The following is a 24,314-nucleotide window of genomic DNA, read 5'->3' as shown; positions in this document are numbered from 1 at the left end:
CCATACTAGCTAAAATTAGCTATCCTTGCACATCTCTCAATGCAAACAAATTCAAGTCACTTTCTAATGTGTTCATTTTTAATGTGATTCTACCACTGCACTATTGACTAAACTTTGCAACCCGCACACCTTCAACCTATCCTCACAGGAATAATTCCACAGATCTGTCACTAGTTTAGTCACTCATCTCTGAATCCTCTCTATCACCACCTCATCCCCCAAGAAACCCAGATAACCAAATCTGCATACAGCAATATGTGACTGAATCATAGCTTTATAAAGAGGAACAAATACCTCTTACCTTTACTAGTTGGCATTTTTCAACATCCAAGTAATTTATTTTAGCTATATGCCAACTTTTGCAATATGCCCTTTGAACTTTAGTAGTTATTCCCTGCCACCATTAACCTCAAGTCAATAGCCTCATCAATCTTCTTCAATTTAGCACCATCAATGTGATACACAATGTAATCCTTTCAACCCAAAATGCATAACCTTTCATTTCAAATAAATAAATTAACAATCACTGTACTTTATCCATACTGACAATTTATTTAAATAATCCTGCATTATTTGAATCATCAGCAAACAAATGAACAATAGTAGTAGCCTTAGTACAGAATCCTGAGGCGCTCCACTAGTTATCCTCATTCTCCTAGATTCCATTCTGCCATATATTAAATACCTCTCTGGTGTCTGTCAATCAGCACCCTCTCCCCTATCCATGCTACCAGCTTCATATACATTCCCATTTGCTCCAACTTTTGTAATATTTTTCCAAGTGGTATTCTATCAAAAGTCTTTACAAAGCCAGCAGTATCACTATGTATCCATTTCCCTATCTAATTCTTCTGACAGTCTATTATAAAACATTAGTAAATTACTATGACAGGACCTACCTTTTACATAACCATGCTGCCCGCCCAGTAATTTATTCACAGTCTGCCTATTGCTGGAGTTTACCTTTAACTAACTTTTCCACTGCTTTAATTACTACTCCTGAGATAGTAACCGGTCTGTATTTCTGCCTTGGAGCCACATTTATGTAATGGAATTATCTTACCCTATTTCCTCTCTCTTGGAATCTCGTCAGAGATGAGACTTAGATTGAACAACTTCATCAGAGGCAATGCCAGTTCTCTTGCACATTCACGTGGCACACAGATCAACATGCCATCCAGTCATACTGCTGAATTCACATTGATAATTTTCAATATGCTGGGGACCTCCTGTTCATCTGCCTCAATTTTGACATGCATTCTGTAACATCAGTAACTTCAAAACCTACACCTGGATTAAAAATTGCCTTTGCAAAATGATTACTCAGCAACTCCACTATTTTGCCTCTTTTGCCTCCCTCACACCTTCCTACAATCAGCACTGATTAAAGACTCATCAGATCAGCGCTGATGTGATGAATGACTGACTCATTGGCAGTCAAAAATCAGTCATTTTTTCTTCTTGCTATCCACTATACAGTATTGTATTTCTATCCACTCGCTGTGTTGGATTTTACCTTTAACAACCACTCTTGACATATTAATAAGTTTGTAGTTTGCTACTTCTGTCATAGCATCACCTCTATGTAATGGAACTATCTTGTCCTCTTTTCACTATCTTGGAACCTTGTCATAGCTGAAACTTAGATTGAATAATTTCATTTGCGGCATGCTAATTGTCTTGCACATTCATGTAACACATGGACTGACATGCGACCCTGTCCTACTGCTTTATTCACATTGATATATTCAATATGCTGAGCACTTCTTCATCTGCCTCAATTTGAACATCATACTCTGCACCTTTCTACCATCGACATTGATTAAAATCATCCTTCCATGGTCATTCTTACTTGCTACATCTCTTTGGCCTGCTTAGCTGATTTTCTCTCATAATTGATTGCACATTATGCTGATCACCTTTCTCTTCATATTATCTCTACAATTATTTTTTTTTGCAGCTCTTACTTTATATCTTTACTTATCTGTTAAACCACCACTTGGTTCATCCTCCTGAATGTGGGTATATAGTCAGATACTGCTTCTCTCAAACAATCCCTGACCACTTCCCATGCATGAGTGACATCCTTTCCTTGTAGCTTCTCAAGTCACAGCACTGCCTCCTAAGTCTGTCATAATTATCAGCTTTATAGTTCAACATAAATCCTTTCTTGGCAGAATAAGAGTGACCAAACAGTCTTGTTTTTGACAGAACAAGCTGCATGGTCACTCTTCCTGATTGGCAGCAGAGTGTTTACCTTAGTTATGGCACTTCTTGTGATGCTATTACCAGATCCAGCAGTCTTGAACCCATGGTTACCTCCATGACATGCTGTTTCAGATAATTATCCCTTAGGAACTGCATAAATTCTATCTCGATCCTGCTATGCCCCCTTTCTTCTCTCTATATGTCTCTATAGTTGTGGTCTCCCATAATAACTGCTCACCTACACTCATTGTGCTAATCTGTCAATGCATGGCATCCACATCTTCCTGTGGCCCTCTTAGTCTATAGCACAATGTACTGTGTCCTATTGGCCTTTATCTTGTACCAGATAGCCTCAAATTAACTATCTACCCCAGACCTAAAATCCTCTTTAACTTCTAATTTTGGTAGTTGAAGTTCATCATGTATCATCACTAATACTCCACCTCCTGTTCTATTCTCTCCCTCTCTGAAAATACAATACCCTTTACATTGTATTCGTGTAACTATATCACTCTCTGTCAACCAAGTTTCACTAATGTCTATAATTTTTGGCCAAGTCAAGCTGACAATGCAAAAAAAACTCCTCTCCTCTATTTCTGATACTAGTGGTATTCATACACATGCATTTCAACATGTGTATGAATTGCATTTAGTTTAATGAATTTTTTAATAAATTTAGTTTAATTCTTTACCCAAGTGTAGGCAAACAAAGTTTCTGCCTGAAGTAGTTCAGGACTGAGGCAACTCGTAGCAAAGGTGGACCAAGATCTCATCACTCCTAGACTCAGTACCTCCCATAATGCAAAGCACATCTCCCTGCAGACATGTATAATGCTATGTATTAAGGGAAGGGCCACTACCAGACCAGTTTCGACCTTTATTGAAGTCTCATCAGTGGGAGGCAGACCCAGAAGTGGTGATACTGAGGCAGAAGCAATGGAGAGGTCATATTTACTTATATAACCAAGCTCTCATCACTCCTAGATTCAGTATCTCCCATCCGCAAGGAGATGTGCTTTGCATTATGGGAGATACTGAGTCTAGGAGTGATGACAGCTTGGTCAAACTTTGTTACGAGTTGCCTCAGTCCTGAACTATTTCAGGTGCAAATTTTGTTTGCCTACACTTGGGTAAAGGATTAAACTAAATTTATTATAGTCTAACCAAGTGGAAAATAAACTTCCAACATCTTTCTCTAAATCCAGAGTAAATTAATAATAAGGTGGTACACCTTTTGACAACTCAGGTGCTTCAGGTGCAAACTTTGTTTGCTTACATTTGGATAAAGGATTAAACCAAATATATAATTGGTTTAATCTGTTTAGGGACCTAATTTTTCTAAGAACTCTTCTAACTGTCGTAGAAATTATCAAATATGAACTTGCTGGATTCGGTGCCTAGAGTCAATAGCCTGAAAAGCAAAGCAAGACTTGGATTCCTAGTCTCAATATTCTTCACCATCATCATCAATTTCCTGATATGTACCATCAAAAGGGGTGTTCTGGCTACTGTGACAGCACTACATGATTAAGTTTACATTACTCTCTCTCCTATCAACAATTTTACTCCATATGGTATATTACTTGTGAGCAGTCCAATATTGTCGTATCTAACATTTCATGCCTAAGACACTTCTGAACTGAATCCATCCACCTAGAAGTTGGTTTTCCTCTGGAACTTTTTCCTGCCATCTTGGAGTAAACACCTGTTTTGCTAACCTTTCCTCACACATTCTGTTTAAGTGGCCATACCATCTTAGAATTGCTTGGCTTACACATTCTTAAATGCTAGCAATGTCATATTGAAAGTTTATTTTTCACTTGGTCAGACTATAATAAATTTAGTTTATTCCTTTATCCAAGTGTGTGCAAACAAAGTTTGCGCCTGAAAGTATCTTCAGGACTGGGGTATTACCCCAGTCCTGAAGATACTTTCAGGCGCAAACTTTGTTTGCACACACATGGATAAAGAATTAAACTAAATTTAATACTAGCAATGTCATGTTCTTTTCTGTTATCTTCATTTTTAATATGATTTTGCCACTGATGCAATCTGTTTAGGGCCCTAATTTTTCTAAGAACTCTTCTAGCTGTGGTCTCTAGTCTTTGATCAAGTACTTGATTTCTAACCCAACTCTCAGATCCATAACTTAAAACTGGTTTGAACAATACCTTGTATAATGCCAGTTTGGTGTCTTGGCTAATTTTTCACTTATTACATAAATGTATTCAACTGGCTCCCAACAATACCAGCTCTGCTGATTCTGTTGTCTCTTTCCAATTTTAATTTTCCAGCTTCACTAAAAACTGTGCTTAAGTAGCTGAAATAATTTAATTTTTTTATAGGTTCTCCTAATTGAGAATGCAGCTGAAGTTTTCTATGTTCCTGCCTTGATATTCTTGGATTCTAATGAAAAAAAAAAAAAAAAGAGTGGTCACTTTTGTCGAAAGTATAAAATGAGCAGGGTACTTGATAGACACCTGTTTAAGGAGAGAAGTGGTAATGTATCCTTTGTGGATGTTAAGAAAGAAGACAGTTTCTGAGCTGATTTGAAAGAAGCGTATAGTTTGCATCTGCAAAGAATCCATGCTATTTGTTCAGAGGTTCCTGTAAGGTTGGGTAGTGAAATTCTTTTCTTAACTGATTGTAGTCTGGTTGAAGGATGATAATTATCTATAATTTCTGAAAGATAGTCTCATCTGATCCATCAGACCACTTTTAATTTTATTTAATTCATCTAACAAAACAGAATCAGAAGAGCAAATCATATGAGCTCTATGTATAAGAATTCTGATAATACTGATCTTCTGCAATGAATGATGGGGCATGGATGAGTGAATGTATCTGCTAGTAAAGATTGGTTTTTGATAAACCAAAAATGCAATATGATGTGTAGAATTATGAATTATTGAGGTATCCAAAAAGAGGAGATGGTTGTTGGATTAATGTTCGATAGTGAACTTCATAGAGGAGTACAAAGTTTTCTTTCTCCAGGAACTGAAAAGGAAGTAATTAAGACTCAGAGTGGGATCAGACAGCAAGACATCAACAAAATGCAACCATATATGAGGTTGAGGAAAAACAGCATAAAAGAGTTGAGATGTGTAAGCCATATAAGAACCTACCTTAAAATAAGTTTAGTGTTCTGGCTTTTTTTTTTTTTTTTTTTTTTTTTTTTTTTTTTTTTTAACTTATTCCATATAAATTTATTCAACTCTCTCCCCACCATAACAAGCTTTGCTTATTATATTGTTCTATATTTAATTTGCCATATCACTAAAAATTGTGCCTAACAAGCTGAAATATTTAGGCACTTATTGAAATCCTGCTTATTTTCATGTGTTTTTTTTTTCCTTTTTATTCCTGCTTTTCATACCAAATTTGACAATTATTTCATCAATTTAAAGAATCACACTTTAAATAATCTTAATTATTTAAAGAATAACTAAAGACTTTCGTTATTTAGGAATTATTTAGGAGAACAAGTTCATCAGCATAACGTAAAGGGCTTAGTTCAATATCTCCAATTTCATAACAGATTTGATGCCACTTTCTTTCATAATGTGATTCACAGAGATTATGAATAACAGTGGAGATAGTGTGCATCTTGTCTTTCACTTGATTTTACAAACCATCTTCCTATACCTTCAATTCTAATTGTTGACATTCAACAATTAGAATTGAATTAGAATAATAAAGTCTACATTTTGCTTTGCATAACATACCAATCTGAAGATCTGAAAAAAGCATGTGTAAGGTGACAAGAGAAAAGCATCTGAAACACTTAAGTTTTATTGATCTACTGTGTAGCTCAGTGGATGTGGCGTTTGCCAACCACAGCGCTTGGCCGCACGAAGGAAGACTTGGTTTCGAGTCTAGTCGGCGACTAGAGGAAATTTTTCTAAGCCTTTTTTCGACCGGTTCCTGAGTTAGTCGATCTCTGGCACGGGCAAGCAGGTTTTTCCTCCCGGAAACTCAGGTTTTTCGTCCTGTAAACTCAAGAAAATCGACCGTAGAACCCACATTATTTCAGACATTAAATATATTGTGTTAGGGTTAGGGACCACGAGATGGCGGCACATTTCAGCCGTCTCTCTTCACTGAGTACCGCTTAATTAGTGATAGCCTTGGGCCATCTATCTCTGATTGGTACCAGTGGAGATTGAACTGCCCACTCAGTCTCCAAAAGTTAAATAGGGCTAAATGGCCTCGCCTACTCCCCGTATATGGGAATAAAAAGGCATTAGCTGATTTTTTTTTTTTTTATATAAATATGAGAGCTCCACTTCAGTCATCTAGATTCTGACCTTCTGAATTATGCAGGGCAGCTAAAAATGTGTGCCTCCTTATTTGAGCATTTTTGGTCAAATATCGTCTACTTCGGGTACCTTCCCACATTTCAGGTTTTTGATGGCCTTTTTTAACAGTCTTCCAAAGTAATTATTAGAGACATTCTTTTATAGGTACTCTTTCCCTCTACTTCTAAAGTTTTCAGGCCTCCAGAATATTTTGTAACCTTCCTAATATTTATCTTCTATATTCTTACCTAAGACTTCTTATGACTTTTGTTTATCTAGTTTTACACCCAGTTTAGCTTTTTTTTTTTTTTTTAAAAATTTTCTCAATTTTCTACATTTTTTAAATATTTTCTCAGAGCATCTGCCAACTTTCTTGCTCTAAGTTTTGATGTGCTTTCTTCTTTTCCAGGACTGCCTATTTACTGAGTTAACCAAGGATTTTTCTATCCTTGCAAACAACTTCAGTACATGCCTCCCTGGCTGAATCAATCAAAATATTTTCCAAAGTTTGCACTCAGACTTCAAGTTTTCATTCTTGTTTTCAAACGCTTCCATTTTTTTTCTCCAATAACATTTGTCCATGGTCCCTCACTGAAAGCTGCTCAACTTTGATTCTTTACAAAAAAAAAAAAAACTTTCTTGCATATTTTTCTTTTCAATGTTCTGCTCAAAACTAAATTGTGACCACTTCCTATTTCAAATCCCTGAATAACATAGTCAATGAAACTATTTTTATTTCTATTATCTTCTCTCCATCTGAATATGGGAATGTCTTTATGCTGGAATGTGGTATTAGTAACTACTATCAACGTTCTGAACAGAATCCTAATGGTTTCTGTTCAAAACATCGATTACCACTGTTATTATTGTTTCCCTTCTCTCCAAATTTTCCCAATGTATTCCCACATGTTCTGGTATTAATGTTTTACTCTACTGTTTAAATTTCCAACAAGAAATTTTTTTTTGTCTTTTATGTCAGATGCCTTCTCTAATTACACAAAAAATTCCTCCAGTAGAACATTCTGTGCAAAGGCACAAATAAGTTTTTTTTCATTGTACAATTCCTCAATTTGAAATCTACCCATATCACCCTACTTGAAATCGTTTCCCAATCAAGCAGTTTATCATTGGGTTTTAGAGTGTCATACCATAGGTAGCACCTACCTTTTCCTCATCAGTATTTACTGAGTAGAACATCTTATATTTATTACTACCTAGCAGATCTTACATGTTTTGGTCTTCTTTGTCTCAATAATGCTTCTCTAGTCTTTCCACAGCTGCAACTTCTCTGTTTATATCTCTTATGATGATAGTGCCTGTCATCAGTTCTACTGATGCTGAGTTTGTTTCAGTAGCCAGCTTTTTATTGTTCACCTGGTTCTTTTATATAACGTTTGAACACCCACATTCAGCATAAAATTTCATTATGTTGTGCCATCCTTGTTCATTCAGTATGCAGGTGGCTACCTACCAAAAGGTTACATATGAAAGATTGGATATCTGGTCAAAAGTCCCAATTGGTTCTCCACATTCCTTAAAGGATATGTGGAGGTGCCACTCAGTTATCTAGCTTTACCTTTAAGCTGCCCACCACATATACTTAATGTACAATTTGACCTATAACATACTTACCTGACATTCTCATAATGAATATAAACAATTACAATTGAAATTTAATTTATGAAAATTGAGATGAAGGAGCAATTACTGTTCTTTATATTGTTAATTAGAATTAGTAAAAATTTAAAAGAACAATCAGGTTGTTCATTTACAAAAATCTACATTTTTGAGCAGATTTCCTGCCACAATCTTTTCTAACATATCAGTATCATTAGGATCTAGTAAACATATAAACACCTGTCATGGAAAATGTTTTGAAACAGAGAAACTTGCTACATACTACACTCATAACAAAATGTCAAAGTTTAAACAGTTAAATTTCATCATATCAGATCAATCACACAATACAGTGAAACAATTTACAGGAATATAATTCACAATGTAAATAATCACTCAGTAATTTAACTAAAATGATTATCCAAAGATCAGAACTATTAATAAACCTATTAATCATGCCCAATTCCTAGTGTTTATCCATCATTATGAAAACAATCTGTTCTGAAAATGCCAGAATTAGCTGTTTTACATATGGATAAACAAACGTTTAAACATATGTAAAAATGTTTAAACTTCTTCAGCTCCTACAGAGTAGCAATATTCTGCTGCCAGACTATGTACAGAAAGGGTGAAATCTTCAGTTTCCAATCAACAAACTGAAAATCTGAATCTCAAAGATATAGATGTTTGTGAGTATTTAGATGTAGAATTCCATCCTTCAGGTGGCATATGCATCTGGAGGCTTTAAGGTGTAATGGGAAATACCAAGTTTGGGCTCTGGAGCAGAACACCTGGCTTATCTGATTTTCTTAGTCCATTCATGATAATCTGTGCTACAGGTTTCAACAATTAATGTGTGGGAATGTCATAAAATCTCACCCATGAATTTTATGGGAAGCATATGTTTCAAAATTACATGGAACAGTGATAACAGAATGAACATAACTAAAGTGCCCCTTAACAGTATTTCATAATCATATGAAACAATCATAACATACCTCATAATTAACTTTATAGTTATCAGTAGCAGAAGATAATTTAAAACAGTTGTTATTACAGCTTGCACACCATTCGCATTTTTGAGTATTTGGCATTTCCTGATAACTGTCTGAATAGCAAACATTATTTGATAAGCACGAGTTCTGAAGTAAATTCTTTAACACTAAAACATCTGCTTCAAGGGCTGCCACCTAAAATTGAAAAACTTAGATTATCTTTTCTTAAAAAGGTAAAGTGAAAATGAACTAAACAGAAAACAAATGGGGAAAAAAAAAGATTAATCATAAAGTTCTACAAATATAAACATAATGCTATTGAATCTGAAAAATTTCAAGAGAAACATTAATAAGATTAAAAATAACTACATTTAATTTTTATCCATTATTTCATTCATTTTACAGGAATCAGTAAGACTACTACTACTACCTCTAGAAGTAGTATCACTCTCCAACATGGTGGAAAATATGGATCCTGAAGGGACAAATATCATCTACTTTAGCCACTATTCAATATTTCAGATAGAATACTAATACCTTTCTATTTCTAGTGCTGACATGTACTTTAAATGCATTCTTCTGAGTATTTTCTAACACAATCTATGTGCTTGGTGTCTTGTTTAATAATTTTTTTCAGAATAATTATTCCAGACATTCAGAAGATTAAAAATCATTACTTCCAGTTTTTATACACCATCCTGATTATCAGAGGTCTGCAATGGCTTGAAAAAGCACCATATTTGATCTTCAAAATAAAGTTCCTTATATTATCTAACCCACAGCACTAATTTTACAGTGCTCAAACCTTTTGTAGGTGGGATTCACATTTAAAAAAAAAGAAAAAAAAAGCTGTAATTTATTTCCTTTCATGATACTTTTTTCTCCATTTCTAATCTTGCTGAAAAGCTTCCAGAATCTTTTGTCACTTTCATATCTGCCTTCCATAATTTTCTTAAAATCTTCCAATGACTTTTGTTTAGCTACTTTTACACAAAACTTTGCATTCTCTGTATTTATTGATTAAACATGATAACTGACGTCGGCAACTTTTGACATAATTTCTCCTTTCCTGTAAACTGCTTTCTAACTTCTTCTGTCCACAGTGGAATAATGATTTTTTTTGGTGTATATATATATATATATATATATATGATTCTGGCACTTGGTCTGTAAGGACTGGTTCCTGTTTTCAAAGTTTCCCTTTTTTTCTAATCATACTTGTAAATTTGAGTTTACAGTTCATATAAAAAACGTTTTCAGATTTAAATCTTTTTTCAAGTTTTCATATACACATTTTTCTTTTCAATGCAATCCACATCTTCATTCTGCTCAAAGTTACATGTCAATAATTTCTTATTTCAAATATCCTGTAAGTTCTTGTATTTGAAAACAGTCTAAAAATATCATAATTATGATGATGATTCAGGACCTCCATTTAGTCACAAGGCACATCATGGGAGACACAACCTAGAAAATAAAGTCTATCATACCACTCCTTAAACTCATTCACCATTCGTGCTCTCACCACTCTATCAGGTAATGCATTCCACAGTTCAACCAACCTCCATAAAAAGAAACCACTCCTCACCCTCTTCCTCATGACAACCTTTCACAACTTCCAGGGATGGCCATTGTCCTTGTTCCTTTCCATCTGTTCCACCAAATGAAACAACTTCCCAGTGTCAATCCTGTAATTTCCTCTCAACAGCAAAAATATCTCAATCATATCAACTCTTCTATCTTACCAAACTTTGCAGTCCATATTCCTTCGGTCTGTCCTCATAATTAACATTGTACATTCCTGATATCATCTTGGTTATCTGCTTCTGCACTCTTCCAAGGTTAATTTATCCCCTTCATATCCTGTGGACCAAATTTGAGCACAATTGTCCAGGTGTGGTCTGATCAGGATTTTATGCAATGGGATGACAACTTTTATCTTGGCTAGTCAGCATCCTTCTCAGTATTGCAACAATCTCTCAGGTTACCTTCACAACTTTTGCAACATGTTCCCTGAATTTCAGGTTTCTACAAATTATCACCTCAAGATCACTTGTCTCCCCCACTTCTCCACTGCAGTTTATACAGCCTCTCATTGACATATCCCAAACGTGAAGACATTACATTTAGCTGAATTAAACTGGCACCGCAATTCATTTGCCCATCTATCCAGTTTATTCAAATCCTCCTGAAGGGTTACCACATTTGTTCTGTTACTAATAACTCTTCCTAGCAGAATTTAAAATAGAAATTTTAAAATGTTAAAATTTCTATTTTTAATAATTATTGATGAAATACTTTGTCTATAGTTTGACATTTCCATTCTTTCTATTACCTTATATCACTAACAAAAAAAGCACTCTCTCTATCTCTCTCTCTTTGTGTGTGTGTGTGTGAATTTAGTCCAATTTTTATATTGAAACACAGTATTAATAATGATGAGTTCACTTCCTGAGAATAAATCTATCAGGTACTTGTCATTATTATTATTATTATTAGTTCTGCCTTTTTCTCTAACTTTTTCCATAATTCTAAGTGTGTGTGTATGTGATTCATCATTTTCTTTTTCAAGAAGAACCAGTTTCCTCTAACTGGCATCTTCAGTAGGACAATGAGGGAAAAAAAAAAGGTAATGACCAATTTTCCATTTGAAATCCATCCACTTTATGCTATGAGAAATTATCTCCTGTTCAGAAAGTTTTATCTTCATAATTAGGATTGCTTAGCTATCTCTTGCTTTTCCCTGATTAATCATTTCCAGAATACATCTTATACTTATTAAGCACCTCCATAGCGCAGTTTGGAAGAATTAACTTCGACTGTAAAAGACTTGAGTTCATTTCTCATCGTGATGAGAGGAATCTTTATATGGACCTTTTCAAGTGAAGGAGAAAGAATCTTTATATAGGCTTCTTCAACTGAAGCTGAAGAAATCTTTATATGAGCTTTTTTAATTAAAACTGAGTTTGTTTTTCCCCCCTCCAAGAAACTTGGGTTTTTCATCCTGTACACATGCAAAACAGTCAGAGAATGCATGCAATTTACATTGACAAAAAATGCTAATTCTAGCCAGTTAGTGTTGTGTGCAGATGATGGACAATGCTGCAGCATGCAGATGGGCAAATTGTGGAATGCTCTGCTGCAGTGAGTCCTTAATATCCTGTAATAATAATCATTATATTTAGAAGGATCTCACCTGTTTTATTCCTCTTGGTCTGCATCACCAGTCATATCCTTATGATATTTCTATTACTTTTTACCCTTCTACTGATGCTTCATATATTGATGGAGCCGAACTTCAATTTTTTTGAGGATGCTCCAAAGCTAACCATTTAGCGGATGGTTAGTATGTTACCTAGACAGAATGGTAACATTCTGTCTAGGTAACATACTAGACAGAATGACATTTAATTATGTAGTACCAGTATAATGTATATGGAATACAAATGAGTCAGCAAAGGCCACCCCTAACTGTCAACTACTCCTTATTTGTTCAGTATCCACCTTGTCAGAAAGTAGATATCTAATAACAGCATACACAACAAGAAAGGACTGGACAATGGGTTCAAAGCATCATTCAATTCTATTCATTTATTTATGAGTTTTGTTGAAGTATCCCTAGTATCTAGATTTAACCCTTCAGCAACTCTCATGGTGACATGAATTCTTCAAACCTCCCTACTTAGTGGAGGCCTGAAGTAGCACAAAAACATTTATGTTATGTCTCTAGAGCAGAGTTTCTGGATTATTTAATCCTTAGCCTAATCAGAGTACTAAAGGACTATAACATCCCATGGATGGGATTCATATAAAAGAGTACTACTTATTTTTTTTGATAAAATGGCACATATTTTCTAGGATTCACACAGACAAAAAAAAATTACTTATAAAGAGAGAGAGAAAATGAATCATTGCATCCAACAATCTTAAGAGAAAAACCACTTCTTGAAAGGGAAGTAAAAAGTAAGGAAGTAATAAAGGAGCACATTTAAAAGACCTTATTTTAAATTATAGTTATGTATTAATAAAATTTTCAGTATTCAAAACAGTCTCACAACCTATCTTTATCTATTTAAGAATACTGCTAAGGACTAATAGAAATAAAACAAGTATATTTGTGACATGTATATACAAGGGTTGTTTGAAAAGTTTGGTAAAAAAAAATAAGTTAAACACAGTTTTTTTGGAAAAAATCACCTTTATTTCTGAACACAGTCTCCATCGAAGTCTACACATTTGGTGCAGCGAGTTTCCAATTTTTCATCCCATCTAAAAAGTAGGATTTATCAAATTGTGCAAAATAGTTATTGACAGCCTTGATGACATACTCATTCTAAGAAAATTTTTTCCCACCAAGCCAAATTTTTAAGTTTAGGAACAAGAAGAAGTCACACGGGGCCAAGTCCGGAGAATATGGTAGATGTGGAACCAATTTGAACCTCAATTCGTGCAATTTTGCCATTGCGATGGCTGATGTGTGAGACGGTGCATTGTCTTGATGAAAGAGCACTTTTTCGTGTGCCAATCTTGGCAGTTTTTTCTTCAGTTATTCTTCTTCTTTTAAATGGTCCAACAAAGATTCATAACAGACTCCTGTTATCGTCTTACCCTTTTCCAAATAGTCTATCATGATAATTCCTTCGGAATCCCAAAAATTAGTGGCCATCACCTTCCCAGCTCACAAAATAGTCTTCGCTTTTTTCTGTGCTCTTTCACTGGGCACTGTCCACTGTTTTGACTGCTGCTTGGACTTGGGTGTCTGGTGGTGGTGGAACCAAGTTTCATCTACAGTCACGATTCAAAGCAAAAAATCCTGCAAATTGTGAGTAAACATTGCTAAACACTGTAGTGAAATGTTTTTTTGCATGCGTTTTTCATCATCATCAACAATTGCGGCACCTATCATGCACACAGCTTTTTATTATTATTATTATGTGATACCTCAGGGAGTCCAAGGACTCATCGTGGGAGGGGCACACTACTTCGCTAAATACAGCTCATCCTCTCTACTACTTAATTCTCCAACTATGACACTACTACCACCAATGGCATCTATCATCCATCATCATCAGCATGGAAGCTGGGCAAGAATGTGGTTCGCAGGGGTGTTAGAGCTAGGTTTTTTACTTGGAGAGTGGTGAATGAGTGGAATAAGCTGCCAGAGTCTGTTGTGGGTGCTATGACCATGAATGAGTTCAAGGTGAGATATGATAGATACTGTGTGAATGTCGAATAGTTGTTCTTGACATAATGTTAGGGCCTCACCATTGGAATGGATTCTTCTTCTTCTTGTGACATGTGCAGAAGTGTCGAAGGATCACACATCTGTGGACGTACTATAGCTGCTTCTGAATCATATGTAATCTCTGGTATGGTGAAGTATGATGTCTGCTGTCATTGTGCCAATAAATCAGTCAATCAATCAACCAATCTGAATCATAGCCTCAATTATAAGTTGATTTTATTTTTCTCTAAAACAATAAGTGATATGAGATATTGCTTACTGTTTTAGGTGAAATAGTTCAGGAGTAACTGGGTGACCAATTCAAACTTGCAGAGAAGCCTGCAGTTCACTTGTCTCATTTTTATAGTCACCTTCCACAGTAAACAGAATTCACCATTTTAATGTGAATTCTGTCCACAAAAGGTTTTGGAGCTTATGGCATATTAATATTAGTACCATGGGTGAGTTAAGAGTTATGTAATCCACAAATCCACATGGAAGTTTTTCAAGTCATCAGGACTCCAGGAAGTGGGATGTAGTCTCACACAGAGAAATGAACATTTCTCACATAAATGATCCTTTCTGGGTGCTTAAAGGTGAAAACTGTATAACTGAGAGGAGACCTCCACATAGCATTTAAAGGAATGTGGAGAACTGACTAGGATTTCTGACCTAAAGTCTAATCCTCATCTTCTTGTGATACACTCTGTTAGGTATCTGGATACTAAACGAACGAGGATGGACTGGCAATTTGGGATTTAGCTGACCAAATTGTATTCTTATTGGCTTAAACCACAATATAAAATGATGATACAACATGATAAAATTTCAAACTGGCTGGAGCGTCACCCAGTTAAACAAGCCCCCCCCCCCCGTTGTTTTTGCCAGGGCATCATAATCATCATGAATGGCATCATAGTCATTGTAATCATCATGAATGTCAAGGATTTAGGCCTAGAGTGGCGTGTTCCAGCCTTAGAAGTCATCTTTGAATCTCTTAAGAGGATGTCCTGGTTTTCTTTTTCCTAATAAAGCTCTCATAGTACCCATATATAAAAAGAGAAAAGAAAACTGAATGTGAGAATTACAGAGGTATTTCTCTACTGAGTGTTGCTGGTAAGAATTATGCCAGTATACTTGAGAAACAGTTGAGTTGGATTGTGAAAGAGAAGCTTGGTAAAAATCAAGCTGGATTCAGGCCAAATGGAGGCTATCGGGATCAGATTTTCACTTTATGACAAATAGTTGAGAAATCATGGGAATATAACAAAGATCTGTATTTAAGTTTCATAGATCTGGAAAAAGCATATGACAAAGTGGCAAGAGAGAAGCTATTCGAAACGCTATGGTTGTATGGTGAGGCATTATATCAAGCAATACTTAGTCTTTATTTGTGTTGTAAGCCAGTAGTTAGAATTGAAGGAAGTACAGGAAGATGGTTTAATGTTAATCTGGTGTCAGACAAGGATGTATATTATCCTCTCTGTTATTCATCATCTATATGGATCACATTATGAAGGAAAGTGGTATTAAACCTGATATCAAAATTGGACATGTAAAGCAGCTCTTTGCTTTATGCGGACGATGTTATACTTCTAAATAAATATGCTACAAGTCTGCAAGATTGAATAACTGTTGTAATAGATATGGTATGAAGATCAGCAATAACAAGACAAAGACAATGAAAATAGGCAGAAGCACTGAAAATATCAACTGCATTGTGAATGGAGAACCTATAGAACATGTGAAACATTTCAGCTACTTAGGCACGATTTTTAGGGAAGATGGTGTTAAATTGTGAATGAAGAATTTTATGATTTATTAATACTTCATTCATGATTTAACATGTATTGTATTTCCTGAGCTAAGTTTGCTCCTATGTACATTATAAATTAAACCCTTACTGTTAAATTTTTATTGATATAATAATTGTTAATTTTTTTAGTTATTTATTGTGTATAAATTCTTTATATAACTTGTAAATATATCCTATATGAATTGTAATATATCTTTTTTTATTTTTGTTTCTGTATGTAAGAATGATTTTATGTAATTCTTCTGATTAGATTTGATTGACTGTTGTCAAGGAAACGGAGTTAATTTTAGATAGCGCATGCGTGGAGCGAGAGCTATGGTAATCGAAGGGAGGAGTTGATATGAGCTGGACTGGCTAGAACCAGGTTTTGGAGGGAAGAATGAATGATTTTCATTGGAAAACGAAAGTAATGGGAGGGGAGAAGCGTTCAGGACAGCAAGGAGTGAAGTAAGTGGTGGCAGTAAAGGGATTTGGGAAATGCTTTAAATAGATTAAGAAAGGACCGGGAAATTAATAGACAATTTGGAATATTTCTACGGAATTCTAAAATTACGATGGATTCCAATTGTTTTGAGGAAGAATAGTGCAAAGCTGAATTTAATGTATAGAAGAAAATAAGGAATAAGTTGATTACCTAAAACGAGCACGTCAAGACTTGTGAAACTCTATTTAATATTTCAGTTATTATAGTGAAGATTTATTTTGAATAATGTTGCTTCAAAGTAATAGTTAACTACAGTTTTGAGTGTGCCTATAGTAAATCCAGCGTGTAAAAGGTGTAACCCGGTAAGAGCAGTCCTTTTTGTATTTCAGTGTGAAGAAATAAAAGTTAACTCTGCCTGATGTATTTTTATCATTAACTGTGGCGTTCTACTAAAAATAGCCGAAGGATGGAGCTTTAAAGTGTTTCCCCCTTGAAATGATAACTGCCTCATAATTAAATTAAGTGTTTGTTGACTAAGAGAGAATTAGAGAATTCTACCTTAAGAATAATTACTGTAAAATTCTGGAACATTGAACTGTGTGAACCATTTTCAATTATTCGGAAGAATATAGAATTGACAGCTGAATGTTTAATGCCTAATGTTTTATGTTTGTTATGAGTATTTGAACTAAGTTGATGTATAAAATAATTGAATTATCTCATTGAATAGAGACAAGTTGTGATAATAGTATTTAAGTGTTGGCGAATAAGATATTTAGCTTCGATCTTTATACCAAACCGAGAGGCTACTAGTGTCTCAGAGATATTTTGAATATTGTTCAATTAGATTATCTTGCTTAGAAAATTATACTTAAATGTACATGTTCTATCCCTGTATTAAATGCTTATTTTATTGAATTCAATTTGTTGTTTGCCTGATTTTTCTTCATTGCACAGTTCATAAATTTATTTGAACCTTGTGGAAGCCTTAAATGATAATATTAACCTCGGCCTGTATAAAGTGAGATTGCAAAAGTTAGTTGATGATTGATTCCTCTGTATTATATAGACTAATCTGAATATAGGGTGGTGCAGTATAATATAAATTTCCTTATACTCTCATCAGTATCAATCAGCATCTAACAAAATAAAAACAGAATTTAAAGAAATAAGAATAGATTCAACTAACCAACATAAATGGATCAATTAGCAAGATAGGACGACACAACAGATGGTAAATTAAATATGGAAATAGACAATAGAATCAACAAAGCTGCTATGATAGGAATTAGGAATTATGATACCAATTTTAGCTTAAGGATCTGAATGCTGGGTTAGAAGTAAAACACTTGACTAAAGACTAGAGACTGCAAATATGAGAGTCCTGAGAAAGGTTATGGGCATGAACAGATGGCATCAATGACAACATTATATTTAAAACAAGGATATTAAAAAAGAACTTGAGATTATCAGCGTCCAGGAATGTGTTAGCAGAGCTAGTCTCAGGTGGTATGGTCACTTAAATAGAATGGGAGAGAAAAGATGAGCAAAACAAGTATTCTCTGCCAGGTTGGTAGGAAAACGACCCAGAGGAAGCCCAAGATATAGGTGGATTGATATGGTAAAAAGTGACTTAGAAGAATGAAATATAAAAAAAAAAAAAAAAAAAAAAAAAATCAGCTAACGCCTTTTTATTCCCATATATACGGGAGTAGGCGAGGCCATTTAGCCCTATCTAACTTTTGGAGACTGAGTGGGCAGTTCAATCTCCACTGGTACCCAATCAGAGACAGATGGCCCAAGGCTATCACTAATTAAGCGGTACGCAGTGAAGAGAGACGGCTCAAATGTGCCGCCATCTCGTGGTCCCTAACCGTAACACAAATATTTAATGTCTGAAATAATGCGGGTTCTACGGTCTATTTTCTTGAGTTTACAGGACGAAAAACCCGAGTTTCCGGGAGGAAAAACCTGCTTGCCCCTGCCAGAGATCGACTAACTCGGGAACCGGTCGAAAAAAGGCTTAGAAAAATTTCCTCTAGTCGCCGACTAGACTCGAAACCAAGACTTCCTTCGTGCGGCCAAGCGCGGTGGTGTGCAAACGCCACATCCACTGAGCTACACAGGCTCTGAATGAAATATAAGATCTGACAATGTTGGAGTCTTGACAGGTAGCAGATTGATTTGGAGAAAAATTGTACATAGGAAGTTAATAATGATGTAAATTTTTCATGTAGTACTATCATATCCTATACAGGAATGATAGTATTAAAATAATAAGTAATATGAAATGGGTTATTCTCTATTGAAATATGTACTTGCCAATGAAATCACTACTTTGAACTTCACAGGAGCAAAATTAAAGATGTCACATAGGTAACAAAAAAAATGAGAAAAGAAAGGAAAAAGGATGGTAGTACTTGTTGGAATCGATAATTTAAGTAGTGAGAAATATAGGATGAGAGAAAATATGAAAGGAATGCTAGAAGAAGCAAGAAATAACAGTGAGAGAGATAGAAAACTGTTACCTTATTATTGCGATATGACAGTACTGAGTTAAGGAGAGCCATAATTCAATACGTAGACCATGAAGAAGAAATGGGTGTAAGTTTTTGAATTTGTCGAGTGAATTTGATAGAAAAGACTTGTATAAGAGGAATGGCTTGCACTTAAATGGATTTAGTGTCAGGAACCTGGAAAAATTATTTACTGTGGTGAAACCTAATTAAGAGAGGGAGGAATGATGAGAATGTTTGTGTGTAATTTTTGCTATTGTAGGTAAACGTAGCAATGATATTAATGTCACTAAGCATGGTTATGAATACTATAAAGGAATAGAAATATGTGCCTTGGGTTCAGGCTTTCTGAGGTGTTTGAAAACAGAAAAGAGTAAGTTGCCTGATTGGGCTAAGCAGAGATGTAATTAAATGAAAAGGATAGACGGTAACTTTATGTCTATACAAAGATGTGAGGAGTCAGGAACAAAGACTGATGGTATTAGTGACAACTGACCATCAGAATAATATGTGACTGGAATCAAGTGGAAAGGTATAGTATTTTTAGGAATGACAGAAGAGATGGGGGGAGGGGAGTACTACAAATGATATCCAATGATTTGAGTGCAGTTATGAGTAGAAACCTCATGAAAGCAATAACAGTAATAATGTTCCATGAAGCAGTGAGTTTGAGGCTATCTGGTGTGAAGTGGAGGATAATGGAATGAAATACATGCTAGAGTGTTGCTCCAGACCTAATATTCAGCTACCAGGGATGAGAAAATGCATCACCAAATTACCTTGATGATTACTGAACAAACAGTCTGTAAAAGAAGGAACTCGAGATCAAAGTGTGTTAGAATTGATTATAGCAGCAGAATAGTCTCAATTAAGAATGTGACTGTTTTGCCACTAGTTGGGTAACAGTGATCATGCCATCCTGTCCTAGGAAGTAGTTAACTATATGGATGTTCCAATTAAGACAGGTCATATGCTGCACTACAAAACTGAAAATTATAACAAACTCAGGAGAACACTATCTTTGGATCTGCGGTATCAGTTACTGAATGAGAAAGATATCAGCAATACATGGGAAGCTCTGAAACAGCTGAAATGAGGCAGTATCTGAATGTGTTCCTGAGTTAAAAGAACAAATAATAAGGAAGAAATGGCAATCGCTCGCTTATTAAGTGAGAGATCCATAAGAAGATGATGCAGAGGAAACATGGTGAGAATAAGAATGAGAGGAGTTGTGAAATATATAAAGTGCAGACTAAAAAAATTATGAGTACTGTATGGAAAGCTAGATCAGAGCATGAAAATAAACTGGCTGTGCAAGCTAAAGGCAGCAAAAAGAATTTTTACCATTATGCTACAAGTCAAAGAAAAAATGTGGAAGAATAATTTTAGTGAATGCAGATAGCCTCAGGTCAGAAGCAGATGAAATTATTGAAATATCGAATGCTTACTTCGCTAAGATCTATCAACCAGGGCTATGAATATTGGCTAGACCCTTGGCATTTGTATAACTTGAGCACCGGTTCCGGAAAGATACAATGCAAAGAAATTAATGACGTGGATGAATTTATAGTGAAGAATTTACGGAGACAAAAAACACATGATTTGGAGTAATTACTTTGCTTATAATTAAGAAAATAACACTCGCCATTTCAACCTCTGTATCGAGGTCATCATCAGGAAAACATATATACGCAGAGGATACAAGCTACATGACACTACACATAAGTAAGATAAATTTAAATGCTTTGTTAATTGCTTACCCTAGCCTGATCTCTGGTGAGGAAAAAAAATTCAAAAATAAAAAAAAATAATAAAATATATACAAAAATACAAATCAACAAAATAAAATAAATTTTTATACATATCTCTATAATAATATACAGATGATAAAAAATTCGCTTTAAATAAATAATGTTTTATAGAAGAACTACATTAAACATCTCTACAGTCCTCTTATATTAAGGTTTTCTTGTGTGGGTTCTACTATCATGTTCTGGATGCTATACAGGCTGCAGATGGGTCCCCAGATTCGTGGAATTACTAATCCATCATTCTTGTTTAGATTCAGATGATGTTTCAGCATCTCACAAGCTTCCTTGAACTTTGTTCAAGGAACATTCCTTGAAATCAGGTTTTGGTGTGGTGTAGGAACTTTGTGACTTTCCAGTCACTTCTATAATTCTGTTTAATCATCTGTATATAATTATATGGATATGTATAAAAATTATTATTTTTTAATTAATTTATATTTTTGTATAAATTATCATTATTTATCATTCTTATCATTTGATTGATTTATTTGATTCATCATTATTATTTTTTATTTTTTAATTTTTTTTTTTTTCTCACCAGATATCAGGCTAGGGTAAGCGATTAACAAAGCATTTAGATTTATCTTACTTTTGTGTAGTGTCGTGTAGCTTATGTCCTGTGCATATGTATGTTTTCCTGATGATGACCTCGATACATAAGCTGAAACATCAAGTGTTATGTTCTTAATCTAATATGGAGCTAGCAAGGTTTTTTCTCCCAGAAACTAAGGATTTTCAGCCTGCATACAGACAAATCGGCCTTCAAAACACACACAATTTAAAGACAAAAAATACTGTTGTTGGTGATGATGGGTGGTAGATGGCATTGATGGCAGGTGTCATAGTGGGAGGATTAAATAGTAGTGGAGAGGGTGAGATGTATTTAGCAAAGTAGTGTGCCCTCCTGCGATGAGTCCTTGGACTCCCTGGAGGTGTCACATAATAATAATGATTATTATTATAAGTAAATAATTACTTATTACTCCAACGTGTGTTTTTGTCTCCATAAATTCTTCACTATGAATACTGACTACTGTGATGCAAGTAAGCTCAGGTAACGCAGGCATCCTCAATATAATAACTGTAATGAAAAAATGCAAATGTTAAAGTAAAAAAAAATCTGAATAATGTAGAGTGGTATGTTAAAATCTGTGCTAAGGACCTAATGATGTTAAAAAAACTAACTTTTCTAACTTAGGTGGGCATGCTTAAGGAGAAAAATTCCCACAAATGAGATAACTGTAGTAGAGTGTAAGATCTACTGAGATTGACAGTTAGCAAAGTTTTACAGTTCTCTTTTTATACAAATGTTCCATGAGAAAACCACTCATATCTTTTGTCAAAGTACCCTGTATTTAGAGGAAATTGCATGTTCTGCAAGCCCAGAATATTCTAGCTCATGGAATTTAATGAAGTTGCATATATATAAGCAGGATAAGACACAGGTGCAAGAAATTTAATAATACTATAGTATGTCAATGGGGGGAAAGTTGTTTTTTGCAAAGTCTGCTAGAAAGAAATCTTGTGGACAGGATGGAAGGTAACTTGAATGCCAAGAGACCTAAGTATATTTAAAATGCCTTTGGATTTACCATTTTGTTGCAGTTGTTACTGATTTGTTTATAGAAAGAAACAAAATACAGCATATCCACATTCTCATAAACGAGCATCAAACCACATTAAATTTCATGCTTGAGCCAGAACAATTTGGACTTGCAGAATATGCTACCTTGTGTAAGAGCAGAGTTCCAAGGAAAAAGGTTAAAGTCCAATATAACAGCAGTTCTCCTTATGGGGTGATGTTGCAAAAAGCACTGTGAAATGTGTACAAGCGTACACAAAAGATGTGGGGTAAATATCCTGATTTAGTTTTAAACAAGATAAAAATGAACACCACACTGAAAAGAAAAATATCTACAAAAGTTTTAAAATGAATCCAAGTTGGGCAGCTTTTATAGAGGAACTGTAGACTCAAATATATAAATGTTATTTTAAAAAAATTAAAGAGGTTGAAAAATAAAAAACAGTGGAGAACACAGACAAACTGAAGAAAACATTGATTTGGTCAAGGAGGTAGGTGGGGAATTGGTTTGCTTGTAAAGATAGAAAAATTAAACTTTGTGGTGGACTCATCAAGTTAAAGAGACAATTATGGAAAAGGAGAAACAAATTTCCTGGCAAGTATGTCACAAGTTGCCCTGATAGCTTAGCTTGTTACATTTTTCTCTGTATCCTATGTGTAAAAGTAGTTAAACAAAAGTCACAGAAAGTCTTTAGGAAGAATACAGAAAATATTGCAGAGGTTACTGAAAAAGCAATGAAATGGAAAAAAAGATTACTGTAAAAAGAATCAGAGATGATATAGATGACATAAAAACTGAAATTCAAGATGGCTGGAGCAACTGAAAGACTTAAACGAGTGTGAAGAGTGATAGAAAATATTCAAGAGGAATATAATCAGATGGCACACACACACACACATACATCAAAACCTGATGTTGAAAAGGCCATCAGAAACCTGAAATGTGGAAAGGCAGCTGGAGTAAATGCTCGAATATGGAAAGTATAAAGATTTACATAGTCTACACTGTATAATTCAGAATCCACCATTATTCATTCTCTATGTGGATCACATTATGAAAGAAAGTACCATCAAATCTGATATCAAAACCAGAATTATTACTCAGTTCTTTATTTTATAACGGAATTATACTCCTAAAAAATCGACTACAAGTCTTCAAGGATGATTTAATTTAACTGCTGTAATAAATCTGATATGAAAATCAGCAATAAAATGACAAACTATGAAAAGAGAACAAGAACGTGGAGATAATATGCATAAGCAAATAGAAGAAATGAGTGGAAGGAGGGTAATTATTATGGGAGATTTCAACTATGGTAACACTGATTGGAAGGAGGAGAGGACACACTGGAGGAAGGAATTGGATTTTATGCGGTTATTAAGGGATAATTATCTGCGACAGCATGTAATGGAAAATACTAGTGGTCAGAAAGTGCTTGACCTAGTAATTGCATCTGAGAATTTGGCTGTAACGAATATGACCACGTTACCACCAATTGGCGAGAGTGATCATAGGGTCTTGACTTGGGAGGTGGCTAAAGGTGTGGAATTTACAATTAAGACAGGGTACATGTGGAATTATCGGGCTGGTAAGTATGACAAGCTTAGGAGTTTGATTGGATCAGTGCCATGGCATGTAAAACTGCAAGGGCTGGATGTTGACAGTGCATGGGCAGTTAAGAAGTATTTGCAGGAGGCAATGGCTGGCTGTATACCTAGAGTCCGAATAATAAATCAAGTAGGGGTTAAATGAATGAATAACACCATTAAGCTTGAGCTGCAATAAAAGAAACAACTGTGGAGAGAATTTAAGGAGAAAGGTG

The 24,314-nt window shown here is 34.9% G+C and overlaps 1 protein-coding gene across 3 annotated transcripts in view; it reads right to left on the bottom strand.

The window, feature by feature from the left end:
* The window catches only part of LOC150102756 (guanine nucleotide exchange factor for Rab-3A-like), a 242,009-nt gene that overhangs the window by 108,820 nt on the left and 108,875 nt on the right, over positions 1-24,314 (bottom strand). For all 3 annotated transcript variants that reach the window (XM_090398866.1, XM_090398865.1, XM_090398867.1), the window contains one exon: positions 9,122-9,313. In XM_090398866.1, coding sequence (XP_090254992.1) covers positions 9,122-9,313 — 192 coding nt within the window. The remainder of the gene's footprint in view (positions 1-9,121; positions 9,314-24,314) is intronic.

Source organism: Typopeltis vanoorti, chromosome 10 (assembly GCF_054136105.1).
Source record: "Typopeltis vanoorti isolate ZY-2024b chromosome 10, IOZ_Tvanoo_1.0, whole genome shotgun sequence".
Taxonomy (NCBI): Eukaryota; Metazoa; Arthropoda; class Arachnida; order Uropygi; family Thelyphonidae; genus Typopeltis; species Typopeltis vanoorti.
The sequence above is the reverse complement of the archived record's forward strand: the minus strand, read 5'-3'. Positions and strand labels throughout refer to the sequence as shown.